Raw genomic sequence first — 19616 nt, 5'->3', positions numbered from 1 at the left:
AGATGACTTTTAGTGATTCAACATATGATTTGAAATTTATTAATGCATCTCTAATCATTTTCTCATTTTCTTTCCGTTAAATCCAAGAGCAGCCCCCAAGCACTAAGCGATCAAGTTCCGTGTCTAGGGCCTCCAATCTTAAGACGCCTCGATGTCGTGCACGTTTGTGTATACTTTGCAAATTTGACTTTCAAAACTATGTTCATTGGTGAAAATAAAACCTCTTAACGGTAATTATCATCACAAAAAGCAATAAAATATGATTTTCAAATTTAATATCCTTATTTTTGATCGGCTAAAATAACATTTTATTTTCACATTGGTACTCGTAATCGTAAGACCTCACGCTAAGATTTCGCGAGCCCGGAGCTTCCAATGAGGTTGAGAACTTGAGATTGAGATTGTCCTTGGTTCCAATCCTTGATATCACGGGGGCAAGGAACTATTTTACTCGTCGAATATTCCTCACACTTCATGTCATTAGGTCACGTAATCTTTCGATAAGATCCCTTATTACTCCCAATTGCTCACTTTGCCTGGAGCTGACGCACCTGCATTTGTGACTTAGTGCGTATTACGTGACTAAATGGAAAATTGTTCCCACCTAGCAACTTCTTGGAAGCAACTTGAGTTAGGGGCCATCCGGCCTAATAAGCCAAATGATTTATTTTTTTTTTGTTCTTATTCAATTTTTTTTGCATTTGTTTGTTTTTTTGTCAATTTTCTGTTAATTATTGCTTCGTCATTACGAGAGGAATCTAAAAAGTAAAAAATTATAATCGAAATCGATTTTTTTTGAATAAAAATAAAAAAATAACTTATTGGTTTATTTTTGTCTTTATTAAAATTAAAAAAATTTAAGTTTCGATCAAATTTTTTTACTTTTTAGATTTCTCTTGTAATAACGAAGCAAAAAATTATCGACAAAATTAACCAATGCGATTTTTTTTTGAATAAAGATGAAAAGATAAGCCATTTAGCTTATTGTGGCGAATGACCTCAGTCTCATAAAGGTCGAGTCCATATTTCATCTCACCAATGAACGACTTGGTGGTGAGATGAAATCTGAACCAACGAACGGGTCAGATTGTGCACAACCGCATTTCCTCTTACCAAAAAAACAAACTAACCCCAAGGGATTTGGTCAAGTTGTTGTAAAAAAACAATAAGTGCTCCTCCATGATGTCACAGGTTTCATTCTCACGAAGGTCAAATATTTCAAACCTTGGGTCACCGGAGTTTATACCTGTTTGTTATCTTCAGGACCCCAAAATTAGTCAAGGTGCGCAAAAGCTGGCTTGGATATCCGGTTATAAATAAAAGAAAGAAACTCTCTGCATTGCAACTAGGAGACGCATTTAACGCCAGGTGTCCAGTTACAAGAACAAAAGAAGTTCCAACCGCATCTGATCTCCGTTTCGTTGCCTTTTTTAGGAGTACTTATATAGTATTGGACACTCGAACGTTCTCCAGAGTTCTGATATTTTCCTCTCTCCTCCCCGCCTTCCTCTCTCTCTCTCTCTAGAGCTTCAATCGATACGCATGTGCAGACACCATAGATCCACAGTTGTGTTCTCTTCCGTACGTACATGCTCACTTCTCGTCCTCTCTCTCTCTCTCTCTCTCTCTCTCTCTCTCTCTCTCGGTTTCCTGGAGCTTTGTAGTCTGTCCTTGACTCCTTTCACGGCGATTGTCACCGTCTTATACGATCACTTACAGTTACGCAACCGCATCCTTCACTTCGTGACGCTCACGCTATGTTTGTCTGTATACATGCCATGTGTTTAAAGTTGTACATTCTGATGCGATGATATATTTTGCAGGAAAAAATCGATTCTTTCTCCTCTAGTGAAGTACAGTATTTGATATTTAACTGGTAAGTTGGTCACATATACTTCCCCCCCCTCTCTATAGTACTTTGTCCTTCGGTTTCTTTCGATCTTTATTGTTTTTGAGCCTGATAGCTGATTGATTTATTTATAGTAATGCACATTTGGGACTACTTGTTATCGATTTCGTGTAGCAGTAGGCTTGATTGTAGATGCAGCGTTTATGTAGTTATTGAATTCTTTTTTGCTCTTATTTGAGTATGGTGTTATCAGATTGGAAATTGATTTTAGCACTCCAAAAATTAATGGAGGGCTCCAAAACGACGTCGTTTTGTATATTAACACAATTCAGTTTTGGAGCACTTCCATCAATTTTGGAGTGCCAAAATCACTATCCTATCAAATTAGCATTTGAAGGGGTTATTAATGATGGTAACAAGATTGGACTGATTGAGGCTTCTGCATGGTGTTTTTGAATTGGACTGGGGAGAAAACAATGGTAGAAACCCTAGGTTGAGGTTGTTACACGATGCTTATAGTGGTAGGGAATCAGGGCCGGCCCTGACATTTTGGGGTGGGCCGGGCCCAAGGCAAATTTGAAAAGATGGGGCCATTTATGCAATTTACAAGCAAAATTGAAAAGATAAGCCACCTTCCAAAAACAAACTTATTAGTAATCAACAAGATAAAATTTCAAAATCTTACATCCTTATCGAAACAATCATCGGTCTTCTTACATTTTTCAATAATCATTAGTCTTCTCTTCTTACATTTTTAGTGATAAAAGTACTAATTATGGCCGTACATTTTTTCCCCCTATATTGAGTGAATTTAATTTTATAGACCTATGTTGAATGATTGTTACCAACTTTCAAACTACCTTCCCTGCCCCGCCCCCCCTAGTTTTACCCTTAACCATATCACTCTTTAAAACTACTGCAGTGGTCAATCTGAGTTAAATATGTCCAAACCACCATAATCTTTTTTCTTCTTCTCATCTCATCTTTTATTAGTGCTACCCCTGCATTTTGCGAGTTCTTGTTTCTATTTATCTTGCAAAGTCTTACCTCACATTCATTGCAACATTATTATTTCAGTTGCACTCATATTTTTTTTTGATCGGCAAAAATAATTTCATTCATCACGAGGATATAAAATGAAATTAGTACAATACAGTAGGAGTAGAAATGCATTGAGCAACTTCTTCCCGCGAGATCTAAACCTAATTCTTCACCTCTAGTTTTAAAGTACACCTGTTAGTAAGATGTCAACAAGACTCCCAAGGGACAAGCCCAATCTACACCTTATGTTTGGACCCAACTCCAAAACACCCCAAACCTGAAAAGCAACCCAATTGCAACCAAAATGGGCCAGGCCCAAGTGCAGTGGGCCGGCCGGCCGGCCGGCCCGATAAACAGAAACCCTAACCCTAGCTCTTTCGCCTCTGCATCATCGCATGAAAACTCCGCTGCTACTCCTCTGCTTCAACACCCCTGCTACTTCTCTGCATCATCACTGCCGGTACTCCTCCGCTTCTTGCCGCTGCTGCCAGTTGAATGATTATTACCAACTTTCAAACTTGCTAGAAGGCCGTACCTTACTTGCATGTTGTTTCTTAGTAGTCCAATACTCTTTGCTGAATAACACAGCAGGCCTTATAGCGATATAATAAAAATTTTCCATTCCACTTTGTAGGTACATTGTAGTCCCACAACACTCCCGCACTTCGCCTCTTGATTCATCCAACTTGTACTCTATGTGTTACATCATCCCCTTTCTATCCATCCTTACAACAATTGAGTCGCTCTGGAAGGACCAGTGCACACCCTGGACAAATCAAGCAGTTATAAGCAGTTGATAAGCAGCTAATATACAATTTAAAGGCTGAAAAAGCCCTACAAATTAACAAAACACCCCATAAACAGCGTGGAGACAAAATAATGGCCTAAAGTCGATCTACCCGTGCAAGGCCAGCCACTGGTCAGAGACGCTCTGGCGCGCGAGGGTTGCGCAATGGCGCGCGAGGGTCTGAACCACACCAGTGCTTGGTTTACACGTTTCTGGGTTCTGGGACTGGTCCAGAATGATCCCAAGGGTACTCCATAACAGCAGAAATGCAAATTGAAATACAGCTAGCATTTCTAGCAAAGGAAAGTAGTAAACTGGTTTTTATCATGCTTGTAGAGTGATCTATATAAACAAAAAGACATAAAATAGTAGAAAACCAATCCCCACGCGGTCCTGCACGCGCGGCCACGGAGTGTCGCGCGTGAGACTGGGACCGTTGCGCGCTGGTTCCTACCACAACGGTTTTTGAAACCTTGCCAGCTTTAGGACCAGGACTGGTATTGATTACCAGCCTTGGCCCTGTAGCCCCCCTCAGGGATCAGAATAGAAACAGTAGGTATGCTATACCTAGATTGAGTTTGAAACGCGTTTGAGCTTTGATGTTTGAGGTTGAATGAGGTGTGAAATGGGGTGTAAGATTTTGTAACCTTTTTTCCTTAACCTTTCGAACCCAACATGTATGGATTTTTTTTGAACCCTTTAAAAGATGAACAAAGGGGGGTATTTATAGGGCAAGACCCTTCTTTTAATGGAAACCCTCCATTAATGGAAACTATTCCATTAATAGAAACTATTCCATTAATAGAAACTATTCCATTAATGGAAACCTTCCATTAATGGAAAACATGCCATTAATGGAAACTATTCCATTAATGGAAGCCTTCTAGAAACCTTCCATCAATGGAAAGCTTCCAGAAACCTTCCAGAAGTGGAAAGCACTAGGGTCGGCTGCAAATTTAACCGCAGCGCGCGCGGGTCGTGGATGCGTGCGCGCGGATCCAAATGATCATGCGCTGGTCAACGGTCAATTAGGACAATTTGACAAACACCTGGCACTTTGACCCACGTGCGCTGGTTCTCAACCAACGCGTGCCAGCGGGTTTTCTGGCTTTTTGAAATGGCTTAGGTTCAAGGGTTTTGCAAACACTCAAAGCTCAAACATGCTATCATTTCCCGGGTGTTCTTGATCCGTTTCATCATTAGGGAATCAAAAACCAAAAGTAAACTAATCTGGAAGTCCAGATTGGGGTGTTTACAGGGATGCCTCAAACCTTCCAAAGCTCGATATCCGAATCAAATCTTAGGGGAAATCATTTCATCATCAGGATTCGCTCATGGCGGGGCTTAAAAATTTGCGAAGCCAAATTAGGGTGTCTACAGAAGCATACAACCCTCTTCATTTAGGTTCTCCTCATGCTTCTCAATCAATAGTTTCTCAAAGTAGTTCTTCCATCTTCCTTTGTTCTCATCATCCTTCACTCCCTACAATCGGTTCTCATCATCCTTCACTCCCTACAATCGGCATCTTTTATGCACCTGACAAAAATTTATTGTTTTCTTCTCTTTCCATTTGGTAAGCTTATAGATATCCTTCTCCTAGTTCTTACTATCTATTCTAGCATAAATGTTCGGTTATTACATAAGTAAACTATTTCAAAACAAAATCACTGTCACACATGATACTAGTGATAACCATGCAATCCAAGCATAATCTTTCGCCCAGCGCATTTGAGTTATTTGTTGGTTCTTTTGATTGGTGGTTAAGATGGAATTTTTGTGATACCCCGCCCCACATCGAAGTCTACATGGGTGATCCTGGGTATATGTGGAACCATGTAAATTACTATTAGTAACTTGGGCTTGAGCATTTTGGGCCACGTGGTTAGGCCTTATTGCCTTAACAAGTTACTAGGCCAATGGTCTACATGGGGCGTTTTATTTGTATTATACCTACACCTTTTTTTGTCGGGCTCTAAATAGGGAGCTAGCTACTTGATCTTCAGTCGTGGTGCGACTCGTTGAAAGCTAGTTAAAGTTTTCTTGTTCTGCAAACAAGTCAAACTTGTACACACTCTGAAGCAAGTTATGCTTTGTTTGGATTGCTTTTTGAAAAAAAATTCTCAACTCAAAAAACACTCATTACCCCTACTTTCAATCATTACTCACCCCTATCTCCAATCATTATTCTCATTTCTCTCTCTATCTCTCTCCAATTATTACCTCTACTTCCAATCATTACTCTCATTTCTCTCTCCACTCATAACCCTATAAATTTTCTCAAAAATTCATCCAAACACAACATTAATTTCTAAGCTCAGCTCGGTCTGAGTTTGATAAGCTGTGCTGTGTTAAAATACCCAAGTACTCGAGCTTTACTTGATAGAAGGTCTGAAATTAGCTCAAAAAATAAAAGCCATGCTTGAATGCTGTTTGAAGGGAGGAAGTTTCCAAGCCAAACTTGGACAATTGATTGCTTATCTTGTTTGTTGTTTACAGGCTACCAAAGTCAACCGTATAGTGTAGACTTCTTGTTTTGCAGTAAGAGAAGAACTGTATACTTGTCTATCTGTTGAGGACGGCCATACTTTGGCAGTGAGTTTCTTAACATGTCCTGCAAATGTATTAATTGACCAACAAACACAAACTACCATTTGTTAATTGGGTCACTTCATCTCTAAGATTAAACAGCATGAAACTTAGATGCAGATAGGTCGTATTTCTTCAAGTGAATCGAAGTATATCTTCATTTCGCATGCAGTCACAAATATTTACTTAGATAGTTAGACAATTATTTACCAAGGTTCAACAATTGAGTGTTTTGATTGGTTAAATGTATTGTAAAAAGCTTGGACAAATCCAGTAAAATCGTAGAGAGAAGACATAATTGATGAAAGTACAAAGAGAAAGAGAAAGGTTTAGGACTGAACATCAGGATTCTCGAGTAATTATTTTGGTACCTGACACAGTGTTATTATGGTTGGTGTCGTGTATGGATTGCTGAAAGTGGTAATTGGCAATAGACGTGATTGGGGAGGAGAGAAATGGGACAGTGAGGGAAGGACATGGCCCCTACCAACGAAACTAAGGTAGTGTAGTCAGTAGTGGAATAATACCTAAGAACATAGGCCTCCGCCAAGGTGAAAGTTTTAGAAACCAAACCCATTAGGCCAATGCTCCCTCCTCCATACACAAGATCCAATCCTGAAACCTTCACAAATAACAAACAAGTACTCCTGTAAACATTTCTTCTAATAGATAAGTTGCTTGAATCTCTTAATAGTTTTTTTTGGTTATCCTATCTCTCTTTGGCATCTTTTACTTGTTGCTGTGTCTATTGAATATTTGAATCCATTAAGTTATAAAATCTCATGGAAGATCATGATGACATCTGAACACTGCCCGCTCCTTTTCTTGGTTTTCGTCTAATTATCATGTTTGGCCAAACCCAGTTCGTTCATTTTGTGCTTCAGCCTGTCTGTTTCATTCTTGGATGTGCCTAAGTTATCTGCTGATCAGAATTGTGGAAAATGTACTTTATAAGGGAACTTATTTCAGGCAATATAGGCTTAGAGATCTTTTTGCTTTGTTTCCCGTTTTGTTTACCTTTTTCGATTCAGTGATGGATGTACACTTATTCAGCCAGGCTTGCTCCCTCACTCATAAACCGCAGGGTGTCTTCGTGTTTAACCATCATTAGTTATTGTTGTCATTTAGAGCAGTGTCTTTGTTTGAATGACTTACCCAGTTGATTCCATCAGTAATAGGGTGTTTAATGGCATCTTATTAAGAGACAGAAAGCTAGAAGTTGTCTCTGTGCACTGTGCTCGCCTACTGATTTTAAGAGGCGCAGAAGGAAATGGTTGAACTCCTTTGATGTTTCTAGTCCGGTTGCTATTTTGAGGCTTTGATTGATTGTATAATCACACCAATGGTGCGAAAGTTCAATGAGATGAATGAATTCAGGGAAATCCATCTCAAGATGTGATAGATAGCAGTAACTTAGTTTGACAACTTGCTTATGCTGCTATTCTCTTTGACTCTTAGTTGTTGCACATATCTTAATCATAGTAAGGGTATGTTGGACAACTTGCTCATGCTACTTGTTGTTTCAAGACTGTCTTTGGGAGCATATGGAAAACTGAGCTTTTTGATGCAATAACCCTTTTTCCTTAACTGCTTTGTCATGATGTGTGCTCCTTTTCCCTTGTGACAGACGATGTCATTCTTTATGTGCATATGTCTGCTGTTTTTTATCCTCTTGAGAAGCAGTTACTTGAATCAGGTTGGGATGCACTAAATTAATGTACACACTTTTTAATCTTGCACTTATCTGCATTTTTCTTTTTTCCTTGTTTGGTATCAATTCCATAAATGAGGGCGGTCTTGGCCAGGAATTTTTGAGCTGACTTCAAGCTTTCTCATGATCATGCATCCTTTTACTCCTGAGGCGGTTTTCCCATTGATTTTGCTTGAGATGTAGCGAGTTGTATGCAAAGTTTTGGGTACTTGCTGCCTTTAATCCCAATGTTACAAATTCAAGAGCGTCTGTTCATTGTTTTTGCACCTTTACCATCAGACAAGCACAAGCACAAGAACAGAACAACATCCATTTGCACACCTATATAACCTGTAGAAAGTTAATGGAACATTTTAGACGTGATTTTTTCATTATCGCTTGGCTTTACACAAAAGATTTATGATTCCAATATGGTCCTTTTAAAACTGGTTCGATAGATCATGCTAGCAAATCTGATGGCTATTGTGCTTGATATTTGTGTTGTAGCTCAGCTGTCTGAATGGTGAGAAGCCTGATGTCAGTTACTGTGGGGCAATATTGTGGTGGCTGACATCCTTCCACAGTTGTCAACCTGCTTGGCTAGTGCAGCTGTAGCCTGGTATGAATTTCAAGGTATGACAATTCTAAACAATTGGTTTTCATTCTCATCTTCGGAAATTGACTATTTTAAGACAGATTACCCTAATGTCACTGCTTTTTCTGGTGTTGCTTTCTCCTGAGACTGCGGCTGGCTTAGCTGGAGATTGGTTGGTGCCTGGAACTCATATCCAAGGAGGCCGTGTGAAACTTGGGAGCTTCCGTTTGGTTGATCGATACCCTCTGCTCCATAAACCTGAGATGTTAAGTTTCTGGTCAGAATGGGCTAGAGATCAACTTCCAGTTTTCCACTCAAAGAAGACAGTGGTATGTAATCTTGCATATGGTATTTACCTATTTGGAGTTCATATCTGGCTTACCTTTTTACGCAGTTCTTTATTCTCTTGGCACATTTGGATTACCTTCTTCTGCAGCTCTATGTTTTCCTGGTGAATGGTACTCTCCTGTAACACGTCAATTAAACTCAGTTCCTTCATGTGTGTAAATTTAGAGAGAAAACTGGAAGTTTGGCAATTTTCAAGAAGACCTTCCGGTTTAATTCTTTTATTTCATCACTTATAATTTGGTCCTGCAGAAAAAAGTAACTGCAATTAGGGCGGGGCATACACTTGAGATGAGGAATCATGTACTTTTTGAGAAGCAGAATGCTTTGAGGTCAAGCATACCTTTTTCATGCGGATACCTTTCAGACTCATTTCCAGTTGGCTTTCCAGATTTTGTAGATCTTTGAGAGTCAAGCCAGAAAGTCCTTCTCCCAAGAGTTGCCTGCAATTATTTCGATGGCCACTAATGGTGCATATCGTGAAAACTTTATATAGGCTAGTATGATCTTATTTTTGCCTTTCATGGAAACAGTTTATTTCCAATATAACCAAAATTTTTTTCTTGTTTCTTCTGAAGGACCTTTTAATAGTCTTTGGTTTATTTTGCTGCTGACAATGCCTAAAAGCAGAGTTAAGCGGTAATCATGGGTTTGGTTTATCCATCACTTGAGGACTGATAGGATGTGAAGGGTATTGTCTGGTCTTGCTGGTGTCCTGCCCATAACTCCTAAAAAATGTAGGGAGATTTGGTGATAGGTCCACTATAGAGATTTCATAAGCCCATAAGTCTACGTATTAGTTTTGTAAGCCCACAATCTACATTCCACATGCTAGGGTACCCTATGAAAGTGCCTAAACCCTAGGGTATCCTATGAAAGTGCCTAAACCCAAGGGTACCCTATGAAAGTGCCTAAAACCCTATAAAAGTGCCTAAACCACTAAAACCCTATAATAGGAAAGTGCACCCTAAAACCCTATGAAAGTGCTTAAATTCTAGGGTACCCTACCCTAAAATAAGAAAGTGCACCATAAAACCCTATGAAAGTGCCTAAACCCTAGGGTACCCTACTATGAACTTTTTAAATTGGACTTGACACCTTACAAAAGTAATAGGTGGACTTATGGGTTTATGAAATTCACATAATTGACCTAAAACCAATTTTTTTAAAAATGTACCCGTATAGCTTCATCTTTGGAACACCATCCCATCTTCATGAATGTTTTGTGGGCAACTTCGAAAGTTTTAAGCATTGGCATAGAAGTGAATAATATATGACTTCTGGTTCTAGGAGGGACTACGTCTGTGGTATGTTATCTGGGCAGTATAGTCCAACCCCTTAATATCATGGTCCAATATTGCAAGGCAGCAACTGACCCATTAAATCTTTTTTTTTTTTTTTTTTTTGTGAGAGCTGGTTATGAAATTAATCGCATGGTGCTGATCTCCTTTCAAGCCACTCCTGATCTTGCAGAGCCTTTAAATTCTGAAAGTATGCTGTCATTTTGCTTAGGATGAAAAACTAACGGCCAAATGGATTTAAAGGACGTGGTTGCCCAAGTTTACTTTAGGCAGGGTGGTTTTGGAAGGGAGAAGATGCGTCGCCCCATATTTTTTGCTAGGTATGAACTGCTGGTGAATGTGAGAGCTTTGTGGGGTGCTGATCTCTACATTTTGATTCATTGATGATGTCTCTGCCAGGGGACAAAAGCAGCTTATTAGCTCTGAGTCTTTGGTGAATGAAGTTAAGGTGATGGTAATATGCTTTGACAGGATTGAGGTCCAGGAGCTGGTATTGCTGTGGTTCTTTTCAGGATTTTTAAGCATTGGCGTAGATTTCGAGTTTTAGGAGGTGTTTTTGCGAAGTTACAATCTATAAGCTCCTTCGTCCGTGTTATCCGCAAAGGGCGTACCACATCTTTTATGTAGTTGAATTCACCAAGTCTGCATTTCATTCCATTTTAACTTTATCCTAATTATTGGCCCAATAGTACCACTTTTGATTGTCATTCATTCCCTCGATAGTTTACTCATTATATTCTGCAAGACTTGAAAAGCCACTAGTAATACCGGGATTATGTATGATAAAGATGATTTTGTGTAAGATCTTGCCCGTTTTCTTCCTTCTGACTTGGCAAGGGTTGGTTTCTTCCTTCTGACTTTGGAAGGGCTGGTTTCTTTAGGTGGGACATTAAGCAGGCAATTGGAAGAAAAAGTTTGAAGGGGCTCATGCATATTCACCAGATACGACAAGGGTACGTTGTACTACCCACATACCTGAATTAGACAGTTGGAGCTCTCTATCTTTTGACCCTTTTTGTAAGGAGAAGCTCATATTAGATAGGAAATAAATTATTTTACTTGGATGGAAGATAGAAACCCTTTCCTGCATAGTCCAATTTAGTTTCAAGTACATAGCTAAATGGTTTATGACATCTCATTTTACAATGTCAGTCTAAATGTTGAAGTAGCGCCCACTTACCACCCCCAATGTGTGGACATATATTCCATCCTAAGATTTAGGGTTTAGGGAGGTCAAATACTTGGAAGCACATCCACACATTTTACTCTACCCAAGCCAGGTAACGCAGTGAACAAGTGCTTTAAACTACGTACAATCGTGTTGAAAGCGTGCTTGGTTTGTCCGTGCTTTCAACCTATGTTTGCTATGTTACTAGCGAATGTGTAAATTAAGTGATCCATCTTTAAGTTATACATTGTTTTTGTTTGTGATAGTCCTGTTCAAGGATGTTGTATTGCTCTATCCATGAAAGTAGCTGAGATGTCCCACATTGATGGCCATTCCATAGATGGTTTGCCCTCTATGTAAGACCACTGATCATTTATATTTTATAATGCACAATGCATTTCTACAGTCTATTGGCCCATATCGGATGTCTGTGATTAAAAGTAATAGGACAAAAGGATCTTACCTGTGCCTTTCCTGCAAGTACTGTAGCTGTTGCCTCAAACTTGCTGCTTCCCTTTCCCAAAACTGGAAAATACAAACAATAAGTTTATCATGTCGAATATAATCTGATGAGAATGCAGGACCAATTTTATGAATTTGATATAAAAGAATTTCATATCCTCTATTTTATGAATTTGATATAAAAGAATTTCATATCCTCTTCTAAATTGATTAAACAACTACATCATAGACTAGCACAACAAGGAGATAAATGCAAACAGCTTTGGCCTTAAGTTCGACGGCCTTCGAGAAAGAAAGGACGACACTTGTTTCTTCAATGGTGTATAATTATCTTGCTCTAAGAGAAAAGCTTGAGAGCTCAGGCTGTTGTTACTTGTACAGGGATATATTTATATGTATATAGAAACATTTGAGCATTGAAAAATTAATTTAAGCATATCACACAACCAAAACAATCGGTTCAAACGTTTGTTTGTGCCACCATGACTAGACGAATGGGACACACGTAGACCTCAGGAGTGTTGCTAACACTTTCTTTTTGACTTTCCTTGATTTTTGGATCGGAGGCTAGACAGATCCCTCTAGGATGTTGGATGAAATGGGGGAGGCCATTTGTCTAGGTGATTGCCCTGCTAGTTGATATGTTTCTATAGAAGAGGAATCCCTGAGAGTGATGTTGTGCCTGATCTTTGTAAGTAAACCTGTGTTTCCTGGGACCTTTAATACCCCTGGGTATTACGTTGTGAAGCACACCTTCCGAAACGTGGCACACTATTAAAAAATGGGGATTTAACAATCCCTAGTGATCCCAAATTAAAAAAAAAAATCAAATATGATAAACTAAAAAGCTAGAGGGAGTAGAGTTTTTGCAAGAGATAATGTTTTAAAAATAGTCATTTTTCCTGCATGAATAACATAGGGAGAAAATATTTTTGTCATAAGATTTTCTCGAAAAAAGTACATTCTGCTTTGTAATTTATATATAAGCCTACCTTTATCGTACCATAATATAGGACAATAGTGTAGGGCATTACCGTTCCTGTTCTTCCTACAGGTATGACCCCACGCCCCAGGTAACGTAGACTTAAATGTGTATACATAGTGAAATCTAACGTGCTATTAAGTTATTAGGACACAACACCCAAATCTGGTGCTTTAAGTTGAAGCATTTTAGTTTTTGCTCTGTATGATTGAGAGAACTCCTAATTTTTTTATTTTTATTTTTATTTTTTATATCTTTTAGTGGTTATATATCATGGGAATTTTGGGTTTCAACTCTACAAAATATCAGACATTTATATTAGTAACTAGAATTGTGTATTGAGTAGGGTTGCAGTCTTGTAGATGAACCGAGTTGTAGTGGAATAACTCGTCAGTAGGCTCATTCATCACAAGTTCATTATATTGGGCGAGTTGGTGTCGAGCTAGACTCCGAGACTTGTTCATAGAGGAAAGAGATGAACAATTTGGTAAGATTGGAGTAATACGAGGCAGGTCTCAAAGGGGCCTTTTTCCTTTTTTGATCGGTAGGTCTCAAAGGGGCCTTCAAGGCATGGCCAACTCCTATCATTGTCTTCCCCTCTTGGTGGCAGCTCGTGGACCACAGCTGATTTAGATTTATGAGCAGTAGCGTTCTAAATGGCGGCCGCCGGCGCTCGGCGGCATGATTTCACCCTCGGTGGCTTGTTCGGCGAATAGGGAGATTTGGCGGAGCTTGGTGGCTAGCGGAGATTTGGAGGAGCTATGCGGCGGTCTTGGCGGGACTTGATTGCCTTAAAAATATTTAAAAAATATATTTTTGAAAAAAACACCGAATCGCTTGGTGGCGGGTCACCGCTTGAGTAGCGCCGAGTGCCATTTAGAACACTGATGAGCAGCAATAATATGTGTTATTCAGGAGTGAAATCATGAAGATGGATGCAGGTTGCGGTCAAGCAACAAGTTGTGCGAGAAAGATGGCTGTGCATTCCACCAAGAATCATGAGTAATGATGAAGTTCTGATGACAGATGTAAGCTGTGAGTTTGTTCGAGGGCAACATTCCCAATTGTTGCTTTTGTGGAATAAAATTTGCTTTACTTATGACAAACCAATGCACTGAGGTGATAGTAGATTTACTATTTGGGGATATACCATTAGTTGGCTCCAAAATCATTGAGTTCTCAAAATATACAGCGCATATTCTTGGAAGCATATCAAGGTGGAGATGGCGTGGAGTTGATAAAGTGATAAATCACAACCTGTGGATCCTCTCTCGGGTTTTTTGCGTTGTAATTTTATTATTAATGAAACCTAGAAGAACTTAAGGATGATAAGAGAAAACCTAGAAGAACTTAAGGCTGATAAGAAAAAACATAGAAGAACTTAAGGACGATTTTAGTTTTAGTAATGCATGCGAGGGAGGGAGGAAAAAATATGGTGAGGTAACTAAATTAAACAGAGTAAATTGGTAAATGGCCCTGTGGAGGGTGAAATTTGATCTTTGAGACTAAATCCCAAAAGCCCAAGTAGCTTAATTTTTTGCGGATTTCCTCTTTTGCTTCTCGGTTTGTTTCGATTCCCAAAATTTAGAAGTACTAGGCTAGAATCTTCCTAGGTATGTGAAATATGGCATCTTTCATTGCAATTTTTGGAAGATCCGGTTTAAAAAGTCGTAAGGTTTTTGCTCTTGGGAATGCTTCCCTTGAGGAGTACCTGCGTATGGTATGCAGGTACCACCTTGTATCTTGGTGCCCTATTGTTTTACCCTTCAAGGAGATGGCTGCTATCAAATCATGTCCCTAGTTCGCTCATGTATTGCAAACTTAGCTTCCATCTTCTATTTGTGTAGCAGTCTGGTCGGAGTTTAAGGTGCATATTATACAATCCCAGTCCTCTTCTAGTATTGATGAACACGCATAGTAAGCGAGTAATTATTCGTTATGGTTCCTTTATTTTGCAATGGCAAATCTTACCTCTGGGGATTGAACGCTGATGGAAAGTATGTTAGCTGGTGTCGCACAAAACAATCCTCCAACTTCTTATAAGTTCCTTCATTTAATTGCCTTAGGTTGCAATTTTCTAGTTCTCCTGATCGTTAAAGATGAACGAACTATCTTTCAATGGATTTATGCTGAAACTTGACAGTTGTGGATCCTTCAGGAGCTTCTTCCTATAGATGGTCTGGGACTTCTGTTCATGCTTCTGCAATTAGAAACATCAGACCATTACTTGCCTCGCCGACAAATCTATGTAGAAGAATAATTGCTATTGAAATTGTGTCTTAGCAGCCGAGACCTCCAAATGCATTAGAAGATGAAGCATTAACTCAATGCTGCTGGGTGCACTTTCTTCGTTTTTCCACCAACAATATGGTTCAAATCCGTACATCAACTTTGTCAGCAAGACTGCGTAGTAGTCCACATTTTTTTTCGTTTGAAAATGGTATCCAGCAGAAAAAAGAAAGCTGACATCAGTCAGTAGCATGTCAGAAGTTTGGAGGCAATCAACCCAAGCCTTTGGAAGTTATGGACGAGCTTGAATGATTGAGAGAAGCAATGTGGGATGGATTCTCTAACCAGAAGAATAACCTGTGAGGTTGTTTCTGTTGTTTGGCTATTGATCTGTCTTTGGTGCATGGCGATATGACATGCATCAAATTATATTGCTGATCCTTCAGCAGTAGGGACTTTTGATGGGTTTCCCCATACCATTGGATTACTGTAATATGATGTTAACTTTGGTTAGGATTGCCGATGGAGGGAGGAAGATGATCTGGACATTGGTAGTACTTGTCCCGGGTGAGGGGTGGTATTAGTTAACCAAGTTGAATGAATTAACAGTCCAACTTGACTATATACTCGCCCCCTGTGGATGACCAAATGTGGGATTTGAGTGATTAGAGAACAAGGAAAATATCTGGGATCAATGTGTTATTTGTCCAATTCCTCGTCTAATCCAGGAAGAGTAAACATGGCCTAACAGTGCATTGTATCCACTTACTCCGTCTGAAGACGGTTTGTCTTGACCAAACGCAGAGCTTGAACACCGCAAATCTTGTTGCTCTTTGCCCACTTTTTCAGCCTAAGTGTGGCCATACCACAAAGCTTAGAGAAGTGAAAACTTCGGAGTTATACTTTTCTCAATTAGGCTGTTAGAGGACTATCAATGTGACTGTCACTCCAGTCTCATACAGAATTCTTTGGGGTTAGCGGGAGTATACAAGGATAAAGTAGAAAATTAGCGCTGTTAAAAAAATGAAGTAGTAAAATAGCAATTCAAGGGGTATAACCCAGGCCAATACGACAAGGATGGGGACCATCTCAAGACTAAGATGCGAGCCATCCAAGATTAGATGATGACCACCTAATCTAAAGTGCACACAACGAAAGCAAAGCAATGAGGCCAAATAAGCTACATGACCCTGCATTGTCACATTTTAGTTGTATTTCAGGCCAAACCCCCCTTTTATGCCTTGCCTTCCTAATTTCCAGAACTGCATGGCAACTGGCAAAAGTGGTAAACATGGATTCACATTTGACAATCTAAGACGACAAAAAGAACAGAAAGTAAAACAAAAGAACCATCTGGCTGGGTTGGGGGGTTGGGGGTTTGATTTTAACTAGGAAAACAATGGAAAGTTATTCAATGCCACTAGGGCACCGCCACTTGGTGCCCCAAACTCTTTCTCCACCACACATTTGTTTGGGCTCCACACACATTGTGTGGAGCCCAAACAAATGTGTGGTAGAGAAGAATTTGGGGCACTGAATAATTACTCGAAAACAATGTTCAGTGACCTTGTATTGCTCACTTTCCCTGAATCTAGTATCTTTGACGAATTCAAGGGCTGCATCTTCATGATACGTGCAGCGCAGGACGTTCACGGAGTCCATGCCTTCCGTATTTCATTTTATTTTACACTAGAATATTTCAGGTATCACTGATTTCCCAGGGTTGAGAGAATAGTCTCTCTCTGTTGGGGCCACACTGATGGGCTTATATAACAAGTTGTAGATAGAGCTGGGTTTTGAATCCAGCTATCCATTTTTCCGGGAAGAAAATCCAGAAATAGGTCTAGGAAGACAATTGTATCATCGGAAGCCTTCCAGTCTAAGCATGTGATCTAGTCAAACGTTGTCAACTACCATGATCTGCACTGTCCATGTGTAATAAAGTTGCAGTTACCGTCCCACACTTCACTTTCTAATGCCAAAATCTAGTACTTGAACTTGTTCAGAAATGTAAATCTAATATCTATGCTGCATGGAGGGCCTCACAGCAGTTGATCTGCCAATGGTCTATGGTTTATGTGTAGCTTCCTGCATTGGTTTTTTTTTTTTTTTTGCATTCTTGGTGTTTTCTAGTGCAACTTTAGTTTGCGAGCTATGTGATGGCACTGGAACAGCCTTAAATGTTCCAACAGCATTCCAGATTTCCTAAATTTGTTTGAAAGTGATTACTTATTGGACCTTCTGAAGCTACGAATTCCCCTGTGCAGTACCCATTTCTCCCTCATTTCTACTCCAGCGTACAAAGGTCAGGATTTTGCTTACCCAAGTCCAACACATAAATCTCTTATCATTTCGAATAAGGGTACCACTGTTATCATCTAATTTTCATAGAACGACTGGCAAAGAATATTGAAGTAAGGTGGAGTGGTGGACTCTACAGTAGTAACTAGTAGAGGATCTTAACTTGCTTCGTCTTGTGATGAAACGAAGAATTGAACAACGAAGCAGATTGAAGTTATAGGCCATAACTAAGAGAACAGAGTAAATATGAAAACTCGTCATTAAAAGTTGTTTGGTTTCTGTTTCCGGTGGATTGGTTTTAAATAGTTGCAAATATTTCATATGTGAAGTCAGGATGTAGTTTTTCCAATGTTATGCTGGTTGGCTGATGTATTCTTTATGTTGAAATATGATGCATTCTACATAAAGTTTTGTGTGTTGTATACTGTTTCATACTAATACGGTAACCTTATGTAGTTTTTTCTTGCGGTAGTATTACATAAGGTGCTGAAAACTTGAGGGCTAAATTTCCAAGGAGCTCTTACAAATCGGATTTCTTTGGTGATGGCCTGTTATAATTATAATGTGTGATGTATGATGTATCGTTGTTCGTGTCATATGTCTCTTTCTTTCAGAAAATCATATTATCAACTATAAACCTATCTTGTTCTGTTCAGTAGTTTTAGACATCTGTCAACCCTTAAGTGAAGGTCCAGGGGAAACTATTGCCTTCTGGTGATAGGTGGCCATTAATAATATGCTACATATCAGAAACCAAAGGATCGAAACATCTACGCATTGCCCTATGAATTTTGTTAAGTTTGGTTATTGTTAACAAATTAACGTTCATGTCAAAAGAAAGCAGAAATTCAATATGTATGCCATTACTGATGCAGGAAAAGTTGAATAAATCATGGAAGATTACCTGGACTTCAGAGATGGGATTGAGAAGTTGAATGCGTTCCTCTTTCAGTCTGTCGTATCGCTCGATTACAGCTTTTGTGCTGATGAAAAGAAGAGCTGAAGCACTGTAAATATTGTTCCTCAAACGTAATTTTTTTTTTCTCTGTATGTGTCATTTATGACAATAATCATACCGTAAGATTATGACCCTATATATACACAGCAGCAAATAGCAATGAACAAAGAAGCTTGATCCATGCCCAAAAAAAGTAGAGTGACAATAATCATACAGTAGGATTATGCATGTGGAGTTGTGGACACCGAGCATTCGCAACACATTTGGTTTCGTCTTTGTATTACAATCAATGACTGAATTGTTCCAATTTTATCAGATGTCTCCGAAGGGAAATATTTGAGGCCTTTTTGTACACCTTACAGCTCTCTGTTCATCTGTCGATTCTGGTATATGTACGTAATTCATTAGATTCAAACATTAATGCAGTACCTGGTTTTCAATGAATTTGTTAAAAAGCTTGCTTTGTTTATAGTTCATCTTTACTTTTAGCCGATATGTTTTCATTCAATTCAGAGAGTGCCAATAAAATCTGTTATGGGATTACAAATTGCCTAAAGCTAGAGTAACCATTGGGTTGGTTAAGAGCAACAGGCAGATAAGAGAAATTCCATAATGGCCCTCATGGTGTACATGAAATGCAGAACACCTCATTTTATAGAAAGTCCAAGTTCTCGTATGTAAAAGGCTCAGCTAGCGTGTAGAAAGAAAGCAGTAGAGAGAGAAGCTCTGGGGTGGGTTCCTCCCCATTCCCTCCATCCCCCTTCCCCACCGCCGCGCCGGTGCCGGCCCCACCCCCCAATCTTTCTTCATCTTCTCCCCCCTCTCTCACCATCTTTCTTCATCTTCTCTCAATCTCCCATTTCCAGACTTCTCCTCTCTTCCTGTTCTCTCTAAGCCCATGATTGTGAGGTGGTTGAGACTCTCTCCTTAGGGTGAGATCTCCTACTCTCTCTATCATTTTTGGACTCAGGAGCCAGATCTAGAATTCTAGATCTGGTCTCTTGGAACCAGTTCAGAGGCGATTGTGGCGGCGTCTGTAGCGGATTCAGCCTTCAATCTGCGGCGAGAATGAGCTCAAGGTGATGTGGCGGATCCATTCAGGAGAGTCTACTCTGTGTTCATATTTGGCCACTCCAACTCCCTTTCACAAGTGTGATTGACGGGTTCGACTCCGGCGTCTTGATTCCAGGTGGCTTTTCTCTTTAATTTGTTTTGTTTGTTTATTTGTTGTGTTTTGTTTTTGTTTGTTGTTTTTTTTACTTTCCGACCGACGAAGTTCCGGTCCTTTGTATTTTAATTTTATATATAAATCGAGTTTATTT

General features: G+C 39.5%; 1 protein-coding gene and 1 long non-coding RNA gene across 23 annotated transcripts; one reads left to right on the top strand and one right to left on the bottom strand.

Moving 5' to 3' along the window:
- The first annotated feature begins 1452 nt into the window (after nucleotides 1–1452).
- LOC131307225 (uncharacterized) lies at nucleotides 1453–18734 on the top strand. 22 transcript variants are annotated; one of them, XM_058333628.1, is made up of 9 exons: nucleotides 1453–1718; nucleotides 1824–1876; nucleotides 7891–7959; nucleotides 8461–8586; nucleotides 8695–8877; nucleotides 9146–9225; nucleotides 11076–11147; nucleotides 11629–11718; nucleotides 13355–13715. In XM_058333628.1, exons 4-9 carry the CDS (start codon nucleotides 8575–8577, stop codon nucleotides 13437–13439), a joined length of 522 nt encoding a protein of 173 aa, XP_058189611.1. In that variant the 5' UTR covers nucleotides 1453–1718; nucleotides 1824–1876; nucleotides 7891–7959; nucleotides 8461–8574; the 3' UTR covers nucleotides 13440–13715. The 22 variants fall into 22 exon arrangements, 1 of the variants encoding a protein (XP_058189611.1); XR_009194040.1 differs by lacking the exons at nucleotides 1453–1718; nucleotides 1824–1876; nucleotides 7891–7959; ... (1 more) ...; nucleotides 11076–11147; nucleotides 13355–13715 and adding exons at nucleotides 8985–9006; nucleotides 18212–18734 and having other exon boundaries at nucleotides 8736–8877; nucleotides 9146–9363; XR_009194038.1 differs by lacking the exons at nucleotides 1453–1718; nucleotides 1824–1876; nucleotides 7891–7959; ... (1 more) ...; nucleotides 11629–11718; nucleotides 13355–13715 and adding exons at nucleotides 8985–9006; nucleotides 18212–18734 and having other exon boundaries at nucleotides 8736–8877; nucleotides 9146–9363.
- Nucleotides 14526–16732, bottom strand: LOC131307226 (uncharacterized). Its single transcript, XR_009194043.1, has 2 exons — nucleotides 16344–16732; nucleotides 14526–16275 (listed from the first exon to the last, which is right to left on the bottom strand). It is a non-coding gene; the product is annotated as an uncharacterized LOC131307226 (long non-coding RNA).
- Nucleotides 18735–19616: the final 882 nt, after the last annotated feature.

Source organism: Rhododendron vialii, chromosome 11a (genome assembly GCF_030253575.1).
Source record: "Rhododendron vialii isolate Sample 1 chromosome 11a, ASM3025357v1".
Classification (NCBI taxonomy): domain Eukaryota; kingdom Viridiplantae; phylum Streptophyta; class Magnoliopsida; order Ericales; family Ericaceae; genus Rhododendron; species Rhododendron vialii.
The sequence above is the reverse complement of the archived record's forward strand: the minus strand, read 5'-3'. Positions and strand labels throughout refer to the sequence as shown.

Bases quoted from the DNA above. Each gene is read 5' to 3' on its own strand.
- LOC131307225 (XM_058333628.1), top strand. The intron at 8,878-9,145 runs GTATGTAATCTT...TTGGTCCTGCAG, and splicing joins TCCACTCAAAGAAGACAGTG to AAAAAAGTAACTGCAATTAG. The intron at 11,148-11,628 runs GTACGTTGTACT...TGTTTGTGATAG, and splicing joins ATTCACCAGATACGACAAGG to TCCTGTTCAAGGATGTTGTA.